The sequence below is a fragment of the Caretta caretta genome, chromosome 8 (assembly GCF_965140235.1).
Source record: "Caretta caretta isolate rCarCar2 chromosome 8, rCarCar1.hap1, whole genome shotgun sequence".
Taxonomy (NCBI): Eukaryota; Metazoa; Chordata; order Testudines; family Cheloniidae; genus Caretta; species Caretta caretta.
In genome coordinates this window covers 19,049,775-19,071,162 of record NC_134213.1, presented here as the reverse complement: position 1 = coordinate 19,071,162, position 21,388 = coordinate 19,049,775, and the positions used below count along the sequence as shown (strand labels likewise).

At 46.0% G+C, this 21,388-nt stretch overlaps 1 protein-coding gene across 3 annotated transcripts in view; it reads left to right on the top strand.

Moving 5' to 3' along the window:
• DPYSL3 (dihydropyrimidinase like 3) overlaps nt 1-21,388 on the top strand; it is a 71,373-nt gene that overhangs the window by 49,194 nt on the left and 791 nt on the right. For all 3 annotated transcript variants that reach the window (XM_048860507.2, XM_048860505.2, XM_048860506.1), the window contains exons 4-13: nt 1,668-1,832; nt 2,859-2,920; nt 3,541-3,621; nt 8,064-8,132; nt 12,647-12,767; nt 14,962-15,118; nt 17,649-17,790; nt 19,084-19,254; nt 19,784-19,963; nt 20,757-20,919. In XM_048860507.2, the coding sequence (XP_048716464.2) occupies nt 1,668-1,832; nt 2,859-2,920; nt 3,541-3,621; nt 8,064-8,132; nt 12,647-12,767; nt 14,962-15,118; nt 17,649-17,790; nt 19,084-19,254; nt 19,784-19,963; nt 20,757-20,919 (1,311 nt within the window). The remainder of the gene's footprint in view (nt 1-1,667; nt 1,833-2,858; nt 2,921-3,540; nt 3,622-8,063; nt 8,133-12,646; nt 12,768-14,961; nt 15,119-17,648; nt 17,791-19,083; nt 19,255-19,783; nt 19,964-20,756; nt 20,920-21,388) is intronic.

The following is a 21,388-nucleotide window of genomic DNA, read 5'->3' as shown; positions in this document are numbered from 1 at the left end:
TTTTTTTAATCTATTGATTGGGGAGTGTTGTGAAGATAAATTTCCTTGATCAATGGACAGAATATGCCTTTGGATATTGAAATGTGAGGCTTATTAGTGCATCAACCCTACCTTGCTCAGAAGAGGCTCACTTGAGTGCCACAGAAACACTTCTGCCCTAGATTACCAATAAACCACAGCACCTAACATATTGCACCTCAAACTCTCCTAGAGGATTGATGAAAGTACAATGCTTTGAAGAATGTGGGGTTAAATTCTGCTGTGTTACAGGTATGCAGCGCCAGTGAGCGTGCATTTGTGTAGCTGAGAGCAAAATTTGGCCCATAATACACATTCTAAATGCTAAGTATTATTTTTGTTGGCCCTCATCCTGATTGCTCTTAAGTGTCACATATTAGCCATGTTAATATTTAGGTGCCCCACTGCAGGTGAAACCCCAAACCAGGTGAAACTTCCTGCTTTGAAGTTTTGTTACCATCTTGCAACTGAGCCAAGTGATTTTGAAAGATCACCATGGTGCATGAATCTTCTGAGTGATGCCTGGCCCAGCTTGGAGCAGACATAGGTAGGGTTATCATTTCAGTCCAACAGTAGGTGAAATGAGCACTTACTCCTGTTTTCATGCTGTTTTGATTGAGGTTCACTTACATCAGGGAGGTAAATTCATTTGAACCCAGAACTCAGGTGAGGGTCATTTAAACATACTGAAATCCAAATCCACATCATGAAGTTTGCACAGCTCCAGTGCCCACAGCCAGGGCCTCTGGGCAACTTAACAGAACAACTACAAACACAATATTCTTCACAAATAGGGCAGCATGCCCAGATGAACTCAAGCACAGGGACAGAATGATACCCCAGTATCCCATGCAGTCCAAAGAAATAAACAGCGCTAATGAAAAAGGAATCAGAATTGGTGATTTGTGCCCTCGAGGATGCTAGAGATGTGCTCTGGTTTATAACTTGGGCTTTTACTGCAGCGGTCACAGCTGTCTGTGCTTTGGATAGCTTCTTAAGATTTAAGAAAAATTTGGAAAAGTTTGGGTTTTCTTTCTGCTCTCCTTCCCAATGGAATAATGGTCTTCGTCGCAGCATCTGTTGTGTAAAATGGACTGCGGCAGCAGATTACGTCAGTGGCAATAAAAGGTGCATTAGGACTGCATCTTAGCAGGAGACTAAGTTTTAATGGGGTGGAAGTAGGGGTGGGGATAGAGGTGGGTCCTACTGCTTCCAGCTGATTTCTCAGCAGAAGCCTGTAAAAGCCCTTGGTGCAGTGCCAAAGGCTATTAAGCCAAGGCTCAATGCATTTCCGTTGTAGTAAATGCACTTTGGATGTATCTGAGAAAATGATGGAGGGGGAAGTTCTGAAGAGCTGCTTGCTGTTTTCATTTCCCCTTGTGCTCTGTGGGAGCTGGGGAGAGCAGTTTGGACCCATCAGGGTGTTTTGATTTCATCTGGTTGGGATGTGGGAGGGCAGTAAGGCGCTAAGGTAGCAGAGACCTGAGGCAGATTAAGAGAAGGACCCAGTAAAGGATGCAGCGAGAAGCCAGCAGTCACTGGGTTGCTGAGCACATGAGGAACCAATGGGATGGTAGGCACATAGCGTGGGGAGGAAGAGCCCTTCTTTCACACCCTCAGTTCTGCTAGCCTCTCTTGTCCACATCCAGTTGACCATGTGATCCCTGAGCCAGAGGCTAGCCTGACAGAAGCGTATGAGAAATGGCGAGAGTGGGCCGATGGGAAGACCTGCTGTGACTACTCCCTGCATGTGGACATCACCCACTGGAACGACAGTGTCAAACAGGAAGTACAGATGCTCATCAAAGAAAAAGGTTTGTGGAGAGATGGGGGGCTTCCTGGTCTTTGCCCTTTATTCCTCAAGTCTCTTTACAGTAATCTCCTTTTTCCAGGGAATGTTCCCATCACCCACAGCTCTGGTGACTCAGTTAGCACATAGACCCAGATCTGCAAAATTGTTTAAGCACCTAGTGCTCATTGAAGTCAATGAAAATTAGCTTTGAGGATCTGGGCCATTGTGTGTGTGGCATAGGAAAGAGCATAAAGTGTGATTAAAGAACTGAGATTCGGGACTCCTGGGTTCTGTCCAGGCCTTTGCAACCAGTTCACTCTGAGTTTACGCAAGGCTCTGTTTCTCAGTTTTTCACATCATCTGTAAAATAGGGAGATAATACTTCGTGTGGGGAGGGAAGTTATGAGAGTTATTTCACTTATATTTATAAAGCACCATGAGATTCTCAGATTACAGTCCATTCATCATTACAACACATCAGTCACTGGATTTTTTGAGTAGGTCTCACAAAGGGCCTGAGACACTCACATGCTTTTGAAAATCTTGCCCTTAAATGACTTAGGCACAGAATTTCCTAACATGAAGGTACAATAACAGCATTTATGCTTATGCTAGTCAGTGGGAAAGTCAGCTGTGCATGCACCCGTCAGTCTGCTGTCTCATGCACATTCTGCACATGTGCTTCCAGACCAGTGGTTCGCTGTGGCTTTGAGCACACTCCCTCCACCATCTTTATTAGACCTTTTTAGACCGTGCTAAAGGGGTTAAAATGAGTGGCAGGTATAGTTTTGGAGAACTGCCTTCTGCTGTCCCCTTGTTTTCTAACATCTCTTGGGATCCGGTGTAGCCGTAGATGGAGAATTAGAATGCCCTGAAAATAAACAAACAAGAAGAAAACCAGAAAACTGTCTGCTTTACCTCTAGCTACTGCCAAAGGCTCCCATTCCATTGGGTCTGTGTAATTATCACATGCCTTGTGAATGTATAAGGGGGAGAGAGCTGGAATAGAATCATTACTCTTTCTTCTTTTTCCCGCTTCTCCACCTAGGAGTTAATGCCTTCATGGTTTACATGGCCTACAAGGATTTGTACCAGATGTCAAACACAGAGGTAAGAGCTACATTACTGCTTTGTTTGTGTGCAATCATTGTTGGGTCCCTTTTATTTTGCTAGAACAGTAGCTGGAAACAAAGCAGTGTACTGAGTGATCAGAGCAGGGCAAGGATGATCATGATTCAAGTTGCTAAATTTTACAGTGCAGCTTGCAGCCACACTTGGTTTTAATCCAGAGGCATGGCCCTTGGAGTCTATTTCTATCAATCCCAAAATGCAGTGTTTCAGTTTGCTGTCAGCAGCTTGCTGGGGTGCATAGTCTTTGCAGACTGCACTTCCATTTTAAAGATGTGATGATGTGGCTGGGAGGACCTGCAGAGGTGGTAGATACAAGTTCCAAAGGTTTGACGAAATCTTTGAGTGCTTCAGTGGATGGCAGAGAGGCATTCTGAAAGGGGCGACATGGGATGTTCACACACCAACCCTTGTTCTGACTGTGAATGAGGTCAGTGTAGAGCTGACACCAAATTCTTTCTCTCCAACCTTCTATTGTTCTTACCTGAAGGCCTGTCTAGTTTTCGGTTGAAAGATACAGCGTGGGAACTTTTTAAAGGTCAAGCACAGACCAAGTGAAAATGTTTGAGTAGAATAATGTTTCCTCTTTCACTCTGTTTCAGCTGTATGAGATATTTAGCTGCCTGGGAGATCTAGGTGCAATAGCTCAAGTTCATGCCGAAAATGGGGATATCATTGAACAGGTAAATGCTATTCTACCTATGCTGCCATTGAAAAATGTGGTATAGACAGAAAGATTTTGATGCTGTACATTAGAGGAAAGATACTGCATTGAAGCTGTGCAGACATCTTCTGGCAGGAATGGTGTCCCTAGCCTCTGTTTGCCAGAAGCTGGGAATGGGTGACAGGGGATGGATCACTTGATGATGACCTGTTCTGTTCATTCCCTCTGGGGCACCTGGCACTGGCCACTGTCAGAAGACAGGGTACTGGGCTAGATGGACCCTTGGTCAGACCCAGTAGGGCCATTCTTATGTTATGTTCTTAATATATTATTATTATTTAATATTTTATACTGTGATGGCACCTAGCGCCAGATTTTCAGAAGTATTTAGGCATCTAAAGATGCAGAGAGATGCCTAGTTGGATTTGCATAAGTGCCTAAACAGGTTAGGTGCCTAACTCCCATTGAAGTCAATCTCACTGGATACCTATTTGAGTGTTTAGGGTTCCTAAATGCCTTCGTAAATCTGGTTCCTAGAGACCAACCAAGTTAGGGCCCCATTGTGCTAGGAACTGTACAAATACATACTAAATGACCCAAAAAGATTACTGTCTAGAATATATATATATTACTTAAGGGAGACTGCCATGTCAGACACAGCTGAACATTTAGGCTTTGTTTAAAAAAAAAATCAAAAAAATCCATCCATCATTGTACTATAAAACTGAAGAACAATGAGAGTGTTTCCATGAAAATTCCCCTGGTAATAATTTTCTTAACAAATAGCCATTTCTCTGCAGTGTTGGCAGTCCAGCCCTACAAACTAACTAATCAATTTTTGTTCTTCAAACTGAATGAAATTAAACAGTGAAAAGTGAGATTTTGCATTGTTCTTTCACTTAATCTGAAGCAATAACTTCTAGAATAGATGAAGTTTTTGTTTGTTTATTTTTAAATGGGTTTTGTTTTGTTTTTAATTTTGGCCTGTCGATGCCCTTTTATGAAAATTTTTTGCAGCATTTCATGCTCAGAATAAAAATTCTTTTTGGTTAAACATTGGCTGGAATACTTGTTGAAATTAGTGGGGAGTCTTTTTAAAACTAGCTAAAGGAATTGCTTCCTTATGCAATGTAGAGTTGCAGTCAGGGGAATTTACCAAGCTGGGTTTAAAAACATCTTACAAGCTGGGTTTAAAAAGAGGACTGGTTAATTATTTGACTGTTAAAAACTTTTGCAACTATGTAAATTAAGGTACTGATAGGCGGGATAATGAAATCTTGTACTATGGGGAAGGGGGGGGTGTTCCCCCTGTATAGAATTGCCCAATTGGCAGTGTGCATTATGGAGGGTTTTATCTTCTCTTGAAACGGTATGTGTTGGTCACTGTAGGAGGAATGGACTAATGGTTTGATACAGCAATTCCTATCTGATTACAGTGTGATTCCTGATAAGACACCATGGCACCAGCCAATTTTGTACTTTTGTGGGTTTTTTTTACTTTTTATTCTCATGCACTTTGGAAACTGATAAAGGAAAAGGAGTATTTGTGGCACCTTAGAGACTAACTGATGTATTCCTCCCATGCCTCCAAACGTATCTTCAGATTTAGGCCCAGGAAGCTTAGTAGTATCGTAACATGAAGGTTCTCCAAATAGTGTTACCTCTGAAGTTTTGTTATCAGTGGGTACCAGCCTGTCACCCTGGTAGTGGATGATGCAGAGTCCCTAGCTTCATTTTCAGCAGTACTGGGGCTAATGCTGCAGAGAATTTATTCATTTGCTCTGTGTAATTTGGTACCCTGGACTATAGTCTGCCTCCTCCTCTCATTAGAGGAAGTGAGACAGTTTCTCAGAAATGCTTTGGTACCTTTTGCTCCTGAGGAAGAAAGCCGAATGGCACTGAGAAGGGAATTTGCTGGTCATGTTTCCCAGAGTCTGCCGCTTTTAGATTGTATGGCTGCTTCATTGGAACCAAACATGTCTGGGAAAGTGGCTTCTACCTGGGCTCTTCCTATATGGAAGCTGCTTTCCTCTCTATAGACTCCTTTGTGCTAGAGTGTTGGGTGGAGGTTGTTTGGTTTTTCCAGACATGCTGTGGCCAGCAATAGAAAAGCTAACCCCTATCGGGAAAAGATTAATATTTTCCAACTGGATGAGCTTCTCGTGTTTTATATTGACTTCTCTTGGGTTGAAGAGCAGAAATAAAGGTACACAGTACCCTGTGCATGTCACTCTTATGTGGAAACAAGACTAATTTATCTTCCTTGCTAAACCCAGGAGTCAGTAGAAGACATTTCCGTTCACTGTTAGAGAAATGGATACTCAGTGAATCAGAAATTATCCTAATGGAACAGAACAGTCCATTGAGTCCAGTATGTTCACTCTAACAGCAGCCAATGCTGAAAAGCTGCAGCAAAAGGAAAAGACCCTCACAATGTGCAAGGCCAGTTATGTTATAATATGGTGTGCAAAATACCAGAGCCATAGGGGAAGGGGGAATTTCTGACCAATACAAGGAAGCAATCAGCTTATGGAGCTGGATTCATGGGATTTGAGGGGGTATAGAATGGGAAAATACTGTTTTGATTTTAAATGGATGGATTGAACTATTACAGTGCCTTGTAGTTTGTGTCGTGGATACAGAGAATAGTACCTCTGTGATTTTGAAGAACCAGGGACAAATTTGCTCAATTTTACTCAGTAGCACATCCTCAGTTTTTTCTTTCCCCTTTCTTTGGAGGGGGTGGATTAGGAGGAAAGTCTCTAAACTAAGCTCCGAAGTACCCTGCAGACTGCAAGAATCAATTTCTCTTCACAGATTTAAAGATCCCCAAAGTTAGTCAATGTCTGTTTTCCTATGAAAATGGAGAGATCGAAGAATCAGTGTTGACTAGGAGTTCTTGCTACTTCAGTCCCACCCTAACCACCAAAAGCTCCAGAGCTGTGTGCAAGGTTTACTGGTGCTGTGCAGCCTTGAAAATTACTTCTGCCTTCCAAACTAATTGATACAAAATGTCAGAAACTGGTGACTGATCCAGAATGGGATTAGATTAGGTTGTACAAGTGAGGATGCTGGTCAGTGATCCTGCTTCTGTTCCTAGGAGGAAGATTAGGGGACTTTCCCCAACCCCTCTATTCCGGGTCATGAATTGTTTTCTCTTTACTATCCTAAGGTCACCCGTGTTTCGTATGAGTTTGATCCACATAAGAGAGAGGAGAGGGGGTACATAGAGCAGAATAAGGGGGATGCACCAAGCAGTGGAAACTGAAACGGGGATGTGGAGTATGTTCCTTGTTGTTGGTGAAGATTGAGAAATGAAAGGAACATTGTTGAGTCATTATTTTGTCAGCTCTTTGTGTTGTGGCTGAGAAGGTAAGTGTAGGAGGCGAAAATGTGTGGCAATTATATATATGGCAATTTACCTCTTCAAGTGTTGTACAGATATTAACTGTCACTGCTGGAAGCCCACCTTCACTATTCATCTAGATGTGATTTTTTTATTTTGTAGTGCCAACAGCATGCTCAGTGCTCTGAGACACACAAAAATTAGGACAATCCGTGCCCCAAAGAGCTTAAAAGCTGAAAGACACTTACAGGATAATATTTCAAAATGCAACAGATGTTCACATTGCAGTAACAGACTCATTCATGACATGGTCAATTTTTGAGGGTGTCTGACAGATTGGAAGCCAGGTAAAGGGTATGGGGAAGCTTCTCCCAAGCTCGGTGTCCCCCATGTAACGGATTGCAAGCCCCTGGTGGGCTGATGATAGCACACTGATAAGGATGTCAGATAGGATTGATCTTCCACTGAGCTGAACAATTTCTGAATGCCAAGGATCAGGCATACCATTAAGTTCATGTACATACCTGTCTGATTGTACTGTATGTGGTTGTGGTCCCTCATTATAGCAGTAAAATGTGTTGCTGATTGCGTGGGGGGGGGGGAGAAGCAATCACACATTTTAAAACATTCTCATATAGGGCCAGATTCTGCTCTCATTGACGCCAGTGAACTCTATTGATGTTAATGGAGCTGCATGGGTGTGACTGAGAAGAGAATTTGGCCCAAAATGGATTTCTTTTAATTTTCTTGATCTCTTCCTCAGTAGTGCTTGGATGTTTGTGGGAATAGCAAAGGCAGAGAAAATTAGACACATGTCTTCCCCTGAATTGTATTTGTTGTTTTTCACCTGTTCTACAATTATTTCAGACCTGTTTATTCTGAATTATCACTTCCAAAGAAAGATTATTTTACTCTCAACCTATGTATTTACATATCTTCCATTGTATTCTCTGTGTAGTCTTGTGAACCACTTGCAGCAAATCCACAGAGATCTGCTGTGCTATTTGATAATCGAAATCCTTACGAAATGCTGAGTAAGGTGGCATTTGTTTTTTGACATAAGTGGCAGATCAAATTCAGTCTCTGAACTTCCCCATGTCTTTTAATTCTTCTAGGAACAAACCAGGATGCTGGAGATGGGAATAACTGGCCCAGAGGGCCATGTGCTGAGTAGACCAGAGGAGGTAAATGACAAAAGAAAAAAAGATAAACAGTGCACCATTCTTGTTACACTGAGGCTCTTTCCTCGCGAGTTTCAGCCATACTTAGCATACTGGTGTCTAACAGTTCTATTTTATCTATACTGGCAGTTCAACCATACTCCTCATCCGTTCAGGGAAGGGGCCTTTGGTGATAAAGCATGTTCAATAATGATTCAGTTTCCTAGCATAGACAGGAGTCCATGGGTCTTCCTGAAATACAGTAGCCATAGAAAATCAGTGCTGTCAGGCTGCAGTTAGTGCTACTTCTGATGCATTCACATTTGATAGGTGATTCCAGTGGTGAAAGAAGCCTGAGATCAGAGAATCGGTGCACTGAAAATGAGAGTACCTTTAAAAAAGGGCATCATCCATTGACCTCAAAGTGCATTCATATTGTAAAGGAAAATAGTGCAGACTGTACCTCCAGCTTCTCCCTCATCTAATCTCTACTTAAGGTCTAGAATGTGTTAAAATGAGACACACAAAGCCTCTGGTGGTCGGAATGGGGGATTTCCCAATTGTGAATCACTGTCAAGACATTTAACTGGATTATGTCTACTCTTTTTATTTGCCCATTATTCTGAGCTCAGTCTAATTTTAGATTATTTTATAAATGTCAGATTGCGGTAGCGGTGTGCTCAGAACTGTTTTTAACTTTCTACAACACATGGAAGCAAGCGAGAGAAAATATAAGTGAAATCTGCTGCAGTCACAGGGAGGAGAGGGGAGTAGACAAGAAGATTTGTACTTCAGACTTACGATCAGAAATAAAATAAATCTGCTTAAATTAATGGTATACCGACGAGGTTTATATAATGTATAGTTTATTCACTTTGAGATGTGGGACATTAAAATGTCTCCCCAGAAAAAAGGCCCAATGTTAACTATACTGGAACAGATCCTCAGCTGGTGAAAATTGACATGGTTGCATTGACTTCAGTGGAGCCAGGCTGATGTACACCATCTGGGGATCTGGTTCTTTGTTATCAGAAGGCAAATGTTGTGGTTTTCATTGTCCAAGGCTGGTTAAGGGCTGTGGAATGTTTTGTTCCTGAAGGGTGATTGGCTGGAAATATGACTAAAAATAGCACTGGAAGGCTCCATATTCCCTCCAGCTGGCTCCAGATCTCATTGGTTCAGCAAATACACACTCATACTTTTTTTCTATTTAATTATTATTTACTATTTGTCCTGTGGTAGGGCCTAAGAGCCCTAGTCCTGAACGATGACCCCATTGTGCTCGGCATTATACAAACACAGAACAAATTGCTGGCTCATCAAATTCAACCTGGGACCTGAAAGTCAGTTGGGGTCTTCCTGCCTCCTCCATCCTTGCCAGGCACAAAGATTCCCCAGTCAGAACATAGAGTGAATGGAAATTGGAGGGCTGCATGACGCAGTAATGAATCCCCCGGCTACAAGTAACCCCAGCACAGCTGTATGGGGTGTGCAGCTCTAACGAGTGAAAACTCCCTTTTCACGTGAGATTTGGATCCCTGCAGGGAGCAGAGATGTTGAGTAATGAGCTGCCATTGTACATCATTGCTTTAATTACTATAATTACACCTTAAATGGGAGGGAAAGATTGGCCACAGAATTCTAAATGCTAACGTGTCTCCCAGTTGTTTGGAGGAAGTTCTCTTCTATTCCCTGTGACCTAACTGCCACTATCAGCTGAAAATCATATTGTTGTACACTTCCTATGCTTTCTATTTCCACCCCCCAAATCCACAAAGTTTGGAAGCCCAGGCTGCATACTCTCCAATGTCCACGTGATCTGTGTCTCTCAGGTGCCTCCGCTGTTTCAGTGACACAGAGCCACACAGACAATCTCATCCTTTCTGTCACAGAGCTGTCTGCTGGGATTACACACCAACCACCAACATGGTCTCCTCACCATGAGTCCAGATGGCACGTGTGGCCTGAACTCACTCAGCATAGCCCGTCTGGTCCTTAAAGTTTGCAGCCATATTACAGATGTGCCACTTTGTGGCTTTTAGGAATTGAGTGGGGTGGTTAACGCTATAGAACCCTGCAAAAATCTGGAGAATGAGGGATACAGTTAGAACTAAGTAAGTCATTTAAAAAGCCCCCAATACCAATGAGTATCTGTTGTGCCGGGGTTTAACTGCATGGCTCCCCTTGACCTAAATGGGACTCATGAAGCTAAATATTCCTCTCCTCGCTGCTTTGAAGGTTTAGTTCTCAAGGTCTTTCCCTTGCTGCCTTCATCATGGGAACCAATGCTCAGAAATAGTTCATGCATCCAGACCCACTGGGAAAGGGTTGAGTATTTGGCTGAGGTTAGCATAAGCAAATGGATGTTCAGGACACATCTGATCTTATAGCCAGATGATATAGGAGCAGAAGTAGCACCCTTAGTATCATTTTGCAAGATGGAGGGGAAGAGGGAGTAGGTGATTAAGCTGATTGTGTACCTAGAAAATATATACACAGACCAAGTTATACTTGTTTGCAAGCACAGCTCCTCTGTGACAGGGTTTCAGGTATCTCTGCTCTTGGAGCTCCATTTAGCACGTGCAAACATGTTACATGCAGAAGTACAACCTCATGACAAGCTAGTAAGCATTTGTTAGGCTGGAAATAAAAATAGACACAAGGGTTCTCGGAACAAATATCCCTTGCCGCCTGACCCATAATACACACTTAAAGTGCTCTAGACCCATTGTTTGTGGCTATGGTTTGTGAAGGCATCCTACTGTTCTGGAACCATTGCTCCTAGGAATAGTTAACCAGGGGACTCCTTGGAGCTTGTTGTTGCTTGTCCTGTATCATTGCAGTTTGAAAGGTCAATCTAGAGTGCGACAAGCTGTGTGTGTGGAATGTTCACCATAATCACCAGTGAGGGGAAGAGGGTTGAAATGTAAGGGTGTCATGTCAGTGATCATTTGATACTACACAGTGAACTGCTCCAAAATGTCATCCCAGTGGTTTGCAATATCCAGTGGGTAAGAATATTTTTTAATGGCTGAGGTTGACCCATCTCTGCATAAGGACTTACACACACTTAGAAGTTTGTATACTGTATAATATTTTCTTCCTCACATTTTTCATTCTATGCCCCCAAGGACCATTTTACCACCCATATGAAACATTTTTGTTGAATCCAGTAACCATAAGGACAATAGCGTAATGGGTTTGTGTGCATTGCTCAGTTTTCCAGTTGTGGGAGAAATCAGGTTTGCATAAATGGGTGATTCAGCAAGAAGTGCTGTCTGCAGAAGGCAACCTCTAGTTCCCCAGGGGAATTTGTATTATATGCTTATTGGTACCCTTGCCTTTTTAAGGTTTGGGGTTTCTTTTTCTTTTCCATAAATTTTTTTTTTTTTTTAATACTGAAGCCTTAAGCCAAACTGTTGACCAAGATCTTGGAAGGCTTTTTGGAATGAAGTCGGGCTGAAAGGGGGATGATGTAATTCTTTAAAGATATCCCTCATGCTGAAATACTGAAAATTCACCGTTACAACAGCAAACAAGATATAAAAGTCCAGGGCTGATAATCTTGGAGGCTGAAGTAGCCAATAGCAGAGTAACAGCACAAATAGACTCAGACAGGAGCAGAACTACCTGCAAAATAACCAGCTGCGAATTGCCCACACAGACAACCAAGCTTTAATATTAAAATAAATGCATGATGAAGCCTGTGGTAGCAACTCAGCCCTGTGGAGAGGGAACTGGACTGGAAGCCAGAAATCATGATCCTGCTGCTGATTTGCTCTATGACCTTGAGCAAGTCAGCTAACCTGTCTCTGCTTCTGTTTCCACTTTTGTAAAATGAGGATAATGATGCATACTCCCTATAGGAATCTCTTTCAGCTATATGGATAAGAAATACCATAATAAGTGCAAAATATTATTAAAAGCCTGCTTGAAAATATTATTAAAAGCTCAGATGGGCTGAGAAGCTGGTGAATTTGGATGGAGAGCAGCAAAATATCTGGATCTAGATTAAACGCAAGCTGGGGTTTGTGACTCAGGGCTGGGCATCGATTCTGTAGCACTCAGATCTATCAAGCTTTTTTTACAAGACTTCAGCCTCAGATGATCTCATTCTGATCGTCTTGTTGTTTATCATTTGCACTGTGGTAGTAGGAGCACGTTGTGGACCAGGGCCCCATTGTGTTAGGTGCGGTACAAACACAGAACAAAAAGACAATCACTGTCCCAAAGATCTTACATTCTGAGTATGAGATAAGAGACAGAAGGTGGATACAGAGTGACCAGCCAGGGAGCACAAGGAAACAATGAGACAGAATTGGTCATCTTCATAGGCACTTGTCCCCATTATATGGAGACCTTGGAATTGCCTGTTGAAACCTGATGGGAGAGGGTGATCTTATGGTGAGGTTAAGAGAGAGGGCACCCGTGACCAGTGAAATGACACAGCATGGTGGGATTCACCACATCGTGGGGTGGTTGGTGACGACTCCTCCCTATGTGTTGTTTGCAACCTTTGTGTCGCTGCTATGTTCCAGCTGGAGGCAGAAGCCGTCTTCCGTGCCATCACCATTGCTAGCCAGACCAACTGCCCTCTGTATGTGACCAAAGTGATGAGCAAGAGTGCTGCTGACCTCATCTCGCAAGCCAGGAAGAAAGGTGAGTGGCTGCTGTCTCAGATCACCCTCCTTGCCCCGAGTGTGTGTAGCTGGAACACCTTCTGCAGAGGGCCTATGTTTGTTGCTAGCAAGGAGACACAACCCTTGAGTTAATTTAAATTAATGCCTCCTGCTTCCCCAAGTGTCACCCAGCCACTGTGAGGTTTTTCAGGACTTTTGTTAAGTGGGGGTATCCTGGAGTCCTCATGCCCCTTGCGTGAAACTGGGTTTAGCAGGAAACAATTGGGGTAGAAGAAAAACGACTGCATCCCTGCTTACTTACATCCAGCCTGCCCATGGTCTTGAACTGGGCCCCTCACCATGGTCTCTGTGCACTTAGCTGGCCAGCTGCTGCTCTAGAGTGTGCATATGAGTGAGAGACCAAGTTTGACTCAGAACTTGAAATCCATCATGGGATGAATCTCTGGCTTGCGCGTTTTTCTGGCTAATATGGGGCTAGTTTGATGCATGCCCCTCTGTACCAGGCCCATCTGGAGCTGACTCTGGTTGCGTGCCAGCTGCTAGCACATCAGGGCTGGAGGGTTTGGTTTAAATACCAGAGTTTATCTCCGACCATAAAATGCTCTCTCTGCCAAGCAGAGGCGTATCGTCCATGTGCAAGTGATTTGTGTTGCTAAAAATATCCCCTGGCTGCCTTTTGATGTGCTGGCGCTTTCAGTGGGTGTCTGTATTCAGGTATCAGGCCTTTTAGATGTGTGGGGAGCCCCGTCTGGCAGGCTGGATGCTCCTGGCAGATAGAGGTGACTCCCCCACCCCACAGAGGGGTGTACACACACGTGCATTAGTAATCTCACCATTCCCTTGTTTTCATAGATTCATAGATACTAAGGTCAGAAGGGACCATTATGATCCTCTAGTCTGACCTCCTGCACAACGCAGGCCACAGAATTTCACCCACCCACTCCTGTGAAAAACCTCTCACCTATGTCTGAGATATTGAAGTCCTCAAATCGTGGTTTAAAGACTTCAAGGAGCAGAAAATCCTCCAGCAAGTGACCTGTGTCCCATGCTACAGAGGAAGGCGAAAAACCTCCAGGGCCTCTTCCAATCTGCCCTGGAGGAAAACTCCTTCCCTAGAGATGCTAAATACAATATCTGTATCCATTGTCCTTTTGTCTGTCCAAGTTTGGCACGCACATCTCACCTTCCTCAGCACTGTCTTTGACAGGGAGTAGAGAGAGAGAGACACAGACACACACACACACACTTGAAAAGCTTGGCTCGCTTGAGCCAACCCCTCACACTAGCAGGCAGATCTCCATGTGTCTGAGCTGTCTGGGGCCTTTACACAGGTCTAGAGAGGTTGGGAAGAGAAGAAAACTTTGGCTGCCCCCACTCCGGCTTGTTATCAGTGTGACGAAACTGGATCTGTGGAGTGCAGAGGTGGCCAGAACTTTGATGGTGTTTGGTAAATATTTACCTGTCTGAAATGTGCAGAGAGGGAGGAGTGGGGGAGAGAGAACATGAGGCAGATGAAACTGAACAGACCCTGAGAGGTCTGACCCTTCGCCTGGTGTGTCAAGCTGCACTGTGTGTACCTGACTCAGGTTGGAAGCTTGCATTGCAAGATCTGTTCTAGATAGAGCACCCTGCTGCCGTCCACTGGGATTCCTGACTCCTGTCAGGTATTTCTAGGGTGCCAGTCACTCTGGTAGCTGTGTGGCTGTTGTTCTTGGGGCTAGATATGAAGGCAACAGGCACAAAGGGTATGCAGCCAGCTAACAGGATTCCTACACTTATGCTGTTGGTCGCTGAGTGGCGTCAGTGTGTTGAGTACAAATGAAGGGAAAATGCAGCCTCTGTACCAAAGAGCTGAAAATACGCAGACGAAGTTGGGACTCAATAAACCTGAGTAGCGTGATTTCTGCTGTCTCAGTGGGTGTTCCCGGCATCGCCTGTCCCCAAAGTTCTTTCCTTTCCCGTCACTGACCCCACAGGGCTTTCACCCCAGCAACTGAGACCCCAGGTCCTTGAGTGGCAGGACCAGGATCATGCCTGGCACCTGTGCCACAGGCAAAGAGTAGATACTGCTTGCTCTCCCTGCCCCCGTACATTCCCACTTGGGGTCACTCCCAGTCTGATCCACACAGGCCAATATCCTAAATCAAAATAGATGAACCAAGTGATCTGTCCATTAAAGGTCCAATTTCATAATCCTCTTCTCTTCTCTACAGGGAATGTGGTGTTTGGTGAGCCTATCACAGCCAGTCTTGGCACAGATGGGACACACTATTGGAGCAAGAATTGGGCCAAGGCTGCTGCATTTGTGACCTCTCCACCTTTGAGTCCAGACCCAACAACCCCCGACTACATCAACTCCTTACTGGCCAGGTGGGTGATTTGCAGTGGGAGAAAACCTCTCCCTTTTCCCCACAAGAATTGCACTGAAGAAATTGCTGGGGCTGTGCCAGTGAAGTTCCATCCCAGGAACCTGAGACTGCTGTGGGTCTGGGGTTGTTTAGGGGGACCTTGACTCTGAATGGGCCAGTGACTGAGGGGGCTGTGGACTCAGCAGCGAGGCACAGCAGGAAGAGTGGAAGCACTGGACTATTTGTTGAGTTGTAAGTTGCAAAACTGGGGTTGATATTCGAAATGCCCCAAAGTTCTGGGGTATCTGGATCCAGGGGATTAACAGTTCTAAAAGTAAAAGGGAGAGGCTTTGTAGGATGCAGAATGAACTGCTGGATTCTCCAACTCCTGTTCTGCCATGTTGAAAATACTGAGCAAATAATAACAATCTGAGTCCCCTTGTTTTCACATGGGCCCCGTTGAAAAGAACGCTTTACATGAAGGATGGTGCCAAAATTATCAACTTGGAGTGACTGCTGCTGCGACAACACACAGTGCACACGGCCACTGGGCATTTGCTACCCAGATCTGTCCATCATGTAGGAAGTTAAAGGCTTTACCCCAGTGTTTGTATATTTAACTATATACATGGTGGCTGGTCCTTGTTAGCCAGTGGAGGATATTTACCATTCAAAGCAATGGTATTGATTCCTGTGTTAACTGAAGAAAAACCTTGGACTGGATAAGCAGGGCTGCAGAACAGGAATGAGGTGTGTAGATAGAGTTGTGTATTGGCACAAAACTGGGTTAACAGGAGACTGCAGGCCAGGATTGAGTTGCATTGCTAGCATTGTATGGAGGGGCATGTCTGAAATAATGGGGTGCTGCTGCAGTTCAGGAGTGGAAGTGGCTACTTCGTGATGCCTGGGCAGCTCTAAGACTGGGTTAGCAGCATGTGCCCAAGGTCAGCACTGAGGTGCACTGGCAGAGCTGCGTTGAGGTCCCAGAAATGAAATAGCTGCAGATCAAGATTTAAGGTGCATTTGCTGAGTGGGTTGTGGAAAAGTGTGCAGAGCCCATTGTATAGACTTATTAACCGCTCCCTTCACAAGAGCACTGCATTTACCTGCCTCTGACCAAAAGGAGAACTGTATGAAGAGCCTTGGGACCCACATGTGCCTGTCCCAGACTGCACTGATTTCCTCTGTGTGCAGCCCCTTATATTCTTCTGTAGGATTCTTCAACCAGAGATGAAAGGAATCTCCGCTCCCATCCCAGCTGGGCTCTTTGGCTTGTTTTCTTCTCCTGGTACAAAGCTGGTGGCAATTAGGAAGCATGTTTTGTCGTCTGGTTGGGTTTCTGTGTGGGCAGTAGGTCAGACATATGGCAGAAATTGTGAAGGGGAGATAGAGATTATCAGTGGATTAGAACTGAGGTTCCTAGGCCCAGACCAAGGGCACAAGGCTCAGCGTATTTGTGTCTCTGTGCTTTTCAGATTCACGGCCAGTCCATCTGGAAACCCAGCAATCCCTGTACTTTTCCTCCTTATCATTAGACATGGCTTTGAGGATTGTTTCCTTCCACCTTGTCCCCCACCCCACTAGGATGACTTCATTATTATTCTGCATCCTCTCCACTCCCTGAATACCCAGCAGACAGGAAGTTTCCAGAGAACTATATGCAGTTGCTGGTTCGGTCACTAGAGGTGCTTGCTGCTGCCCTCTGGTGTCTTTACACACAAATATACCAGACTAGAGCACGCAGCTCATTCCCTGCAAGCTCTTTGGGGGTGCTTTTTAAACAGGCTTAGGGACCTGGAATCTAATAATAATGAAGTTTCTGTGAACAGCTGAGATGAAATGGGCTTGAAGCAAGCCTCCTGGCTTGGTTACTTTTGCTGGAGATGTCACATATGCAGCGATATGGCACATTTACAAGAATGGAGATAATCTTGGCATGTCCAAGAGGAGGGCGCTTTTGTGCCTGCTGCCCGAGACGCCAGAGACAAGGGGGTAAGGCCTAGGATGAGGCTGTTTTCGGCAGGCAGTCAGACTTGACTCTTCCAGTGAGGTCTGTGCCCCAGTATAGTGCTGATGATCCACTAAGGGGGTGAGCATCTTTCAGGGTTGGCTCTTTCAGATGTACCATAAAGCTAAGCTCCTGGCCACTTGTGGATATTAAAGATCCCATAGCACTTTCCCCATGGGCTGGGCTACTAACCACATTTTGGGTTAATTGCAATGTCTGAGCTCAGTTTTCCATCCTGTCTGTTACAAGCCACCCAGTGTGGCTTCCACCCTCTGCAGCGGGTGTGCTCGGGCCACAAGACTCTGCACTGCACCAAAGGCTGGTCCATTGAGTGGCTTTGGCTGTGGCTACATAGGAAAATGCAGGGATATCCCCAAAGTAGAAAGGCCATAGATACAGGACTTGGGGAAAGGAAACAGACAAAATCAGGGTCTTCCCATGCATAGAGGTCACCCCTAACCCTCTTCTCCATTTACACTGGAGCACATCGTGCCTGAGGCCAACAAAACGTCTTACATTAACCCTTTTGTCCCCACTCGACCAGTGGCGACCTGCAGCTTTCGGGGAGTGCTCACTGCACATTCAGCACCGCACAGAAAGCAATTGGGAAGGACAACTTCACAGCAATCCCAGAAGGGACCAATGGCATCGAGGAGCGGATGTCCGTCATCTGGGACAAGGCAGTGGTAAGAAATGGATTGGGGTCAGGGGAGGGTAACTCATCCAGGCCCCCCAGAGGAGGGGGGCATGGTCCTGAGCATGGTGACATCTTTCTCAATGGCAGGTTTACATAAGCCAAGGAGGCAGGAATGAGAGAGCGAATTATGGGGGGAGTGGAGCACATTCATAGACTTTACGATCAGAAGGGACAATTATGATCGTCTAGTCTGACCTCCTGCACAATGCAGGCCACAGTATCTCTCCCACCCACTCCTGTAACAAACCCCTAACCTATGTCTGAGCTATTGAAGTCCTCAAATCATGGCTTAAAGACTTCAAGAGAATCCTCCAGCAAGTGACCCGGGCCCCATGCTGCAGAAGAAGGCAGAAAACTCCCAGGGCCTCTGCGAATCTGCCCTGGAGGAAAATTCCTTCCTGACCCCAAATATAGCGATCCGCTAAACCCTGAGCATGTGGGCAAGACTTACCAGCCAGACACCCAGGAAAGAATTCTCTGTAGTAACTCAGATCCCACCCCATCTAACATCCCATCACAGTCCATTGGGCATATTTACTGCTAGTAGTCAAAGATCAATTAATTGCCAAAATTAGGCTATCCCATCATACCATCTCCTCCATAAACTTATCAAGCTTAGTCTTGAAGCCAGATATGTCTTTTGCCCCCACTGCACCCTATTGATGGTGAGGAGCCAGGACCTGTGAACCATGCAGCGGTGCTGAGAGGTAGTGTGACCTAATGGATAGAGCACTGGACTGGGATCAAGGAGAGCTGGGTTCTAGTCCTGTCTTGGTCAGTGGACTGCTGGCTGACTTTGGGCAAGGCACTGCACCTCAATTTCCCCATCTGTAAAATGGAGATAATGCTACTGACCTCCTTTGTAAAGGGCTTTGAGAGTGTCTGATAAAAAGCTCTGTATAAGAGCTGGGTATTACTGTTATCTGTGTAAGGGAAATATACCCAAGGCTTGCTAGACTCCAGGTTTCACCTAGCTTGTTTGTTCCCCTTATATCAGTTTTCAAAAGCCAGGTAATTTTTAATGCAGGGATATTCCTTTCTAAACAAATTCCAGTGAGTGGGTTTTCCCCTTCGGCTTCAGTGGCTGACCTTTAGTCGATCCTACCAGCTTTAAAGGGAGGTGGACATTTTAGTCTGGACTCGTTAAATTTCTGTTCTCACAGTTCACACAAGGGGCATACTGTTTCCCTGGATACCATCCTCTCCCTCCCCATGATCCTACTGAACTGTGGAGCTATGAATGCAATTAGATTGAGGACCCGCCCATTTTATATCTGAACAGGCCACAGGGAAGATGGACGAAAACCAGTTTGTGGCAGTGACGAGCACCAATGCTGCCAAGATCTTCAACATGTATCCACGGAAAGGGAGAATAGCGGTGGGGTCGGACAGTGACCTGGTCATATGGGATCCTGATGCAGTGAAGATTGTCTCAGCCAAAAGCCACCAGTCAGTAAGTCAGCTGCTGGCCTGGGGAGTGTTGGGAGGTGGTTGGCGTAACTGGCCAGCATGATAAGGTTATCTGCTCTGTTACTGCCAGGTAGGAGACTTGGATGTAAGACAGTAACTCGGTCCTGGATTGCAGAGTTAGACCACTCAGCCCCTGGCTCTAGGAGATGGGCATGCTTCTCCTGAATGCTGAGTGGCAGCACCTCTTGCTCTTTTAGTTCTGAGCCTGAATACAGCATCGAACACCCCTCTGTCCTGACCTGTAACTCCCCTAGTTAGTATTCCAGGCCTGGGCTCACCGCAGGGCTCTACTGGTGGACCTCTATGCTCACCTGAATAGCAGGGGAAGATGCCAGTTTGGAGCTCTAGTCCTTAGCCACAGTCCTTGTTCACACCCCTGGCTATTCCAGTCTCTGGCCGTACACAGTGTGAGTATTGGTTAGTGACAGAGTCTGGACATCATCTCAATTGGCCAGGCTCTGGTGCAGAATGCCTGGGTTCATGCTCCTGTTGCCCTTCCCCGTGTGCTTCAGGCAGCTGAATACAACATCTTTGAAGGAATGGAGTTGCGTGGGGCTCCGCTGGTTGTCATATGCCAGGGGAAGATCATGCTGGAGGATGGCAACCTTCATGTGACACAGGGAGCTGGGCGCTTCATTCCCTGCAGTCCTTTTGCAGACTATGTCTACAAGCGCATTAAAGCCAGGAGGAAGGTAAGGCGTTGAGGAGACCCGGCTAGGAGAATGAGTCCCGTAGGTGTGGGAAAACACTGCAACTTCCTTAGGGGCATAGTGTGTGCACGTGCTGTACTCCCATCGTTGTAATGGTACCGCCAATGAGGCTGCATGCCTGAGTCGCCCTCTTCCCCAGTAGTGGACTCTCCTGCTTTGGTCACTGTGCCCCTTGAGTGCTGCCCGGTTAGTGTATTTCAAACCAGAAATCAATGGGGGAGGAGCTGGGCCCTGGTGCCTCATCGAAGGGTGTAGACCTGCATGTTTGGTATATGCAACCAGCAGAGGTAGCATGTTGGGCTGTTTGCACAGCAGCTCGTAAGTTGCTGTACATGGTGGGAAGGCCAGTCTGGAGGGAACTGAAGAAAGTGAAGGCTACGAGGCTGGGGAGTGGGCAAACACCTTTCTCCCCATCAAGGGGGGCAGTAATCCACAGTGAAGGATTTGCCTGTTGCACTGGACCTAGGGCTCTTTTACAGGTGGGAACTGAGGCATGGAGAGGCTAAGGGATTTGCCCAAGGTCACACAGGAAGTGTGAGGGAGCAGGAATGTGGGCATCTGTGCTGGGGAGGTCTGGTGCACAGCAAGCCCTGTGAGGTGGGGGAGAGCACTGCAGACCTCAGCAGTAGGCATGGTGGCCTTGAATCAGATGAGGGCTGTGGAAGATCGAGGGGCTTCCTGTGCTGTTCAGGGAATCCCGGTTTCCCAGTGCCAGTGCTCTCAGTAACTAAGAGAAGCAGCGTCATTGCTTCCCCTGCCCTCTCTCTCACAACAGATGGCCGAGATGCATGCCGTGCCCAGAGGCATGTATGATGGGCCCGTGTTCGATTTGACAGCCACGCCTAAAGGCGGAACCCCTGCAGGCTCCACCAGGGGATCCCCCACCCGGCAGACGCCTCCCGTCAGGAATCTCCATCAGTCTGGATTCAGCCTGTCAGGTGAGTGGGAGCCGCCTCTGTGCAGCAAAGTGCTGCGTACTCATGGACTGGAGAACCCAGTGATACCAGGTTCCAGAGGGCTGGGCACAGGGTGGGACTGGGGTTAGATTTCATACAAACAGTTGTGGTGATGACTTGGGGAGAGCTGACCCTGCCAGTCTGTGGGGCTTGCTGCACGGAGGGGCCTCTAGATGGGGGATGGCTGGAGCTTGCCCGAGCCCCTTTTCCCGTGCAGACTTAAAAGGGGATTAAATGCCAGAGACCTGCTACTGCCTCCTAGTCCCTCACTCCTGACAGCGCAGCTCCAGTGGGGAGGCTCCACAGGGAGGTCTTTGCAGCTGCTGGCTGCCTGAGGGCACTGAGGTACTATTGGACTGAAAGGAGGAACAGGGAAGTGAAGAAGCAGCAGGGTAGGTCTCTTAAGAACAATCTGCCCCCAGTGAGGCATGTAGGGACCTTCTCAGAGACC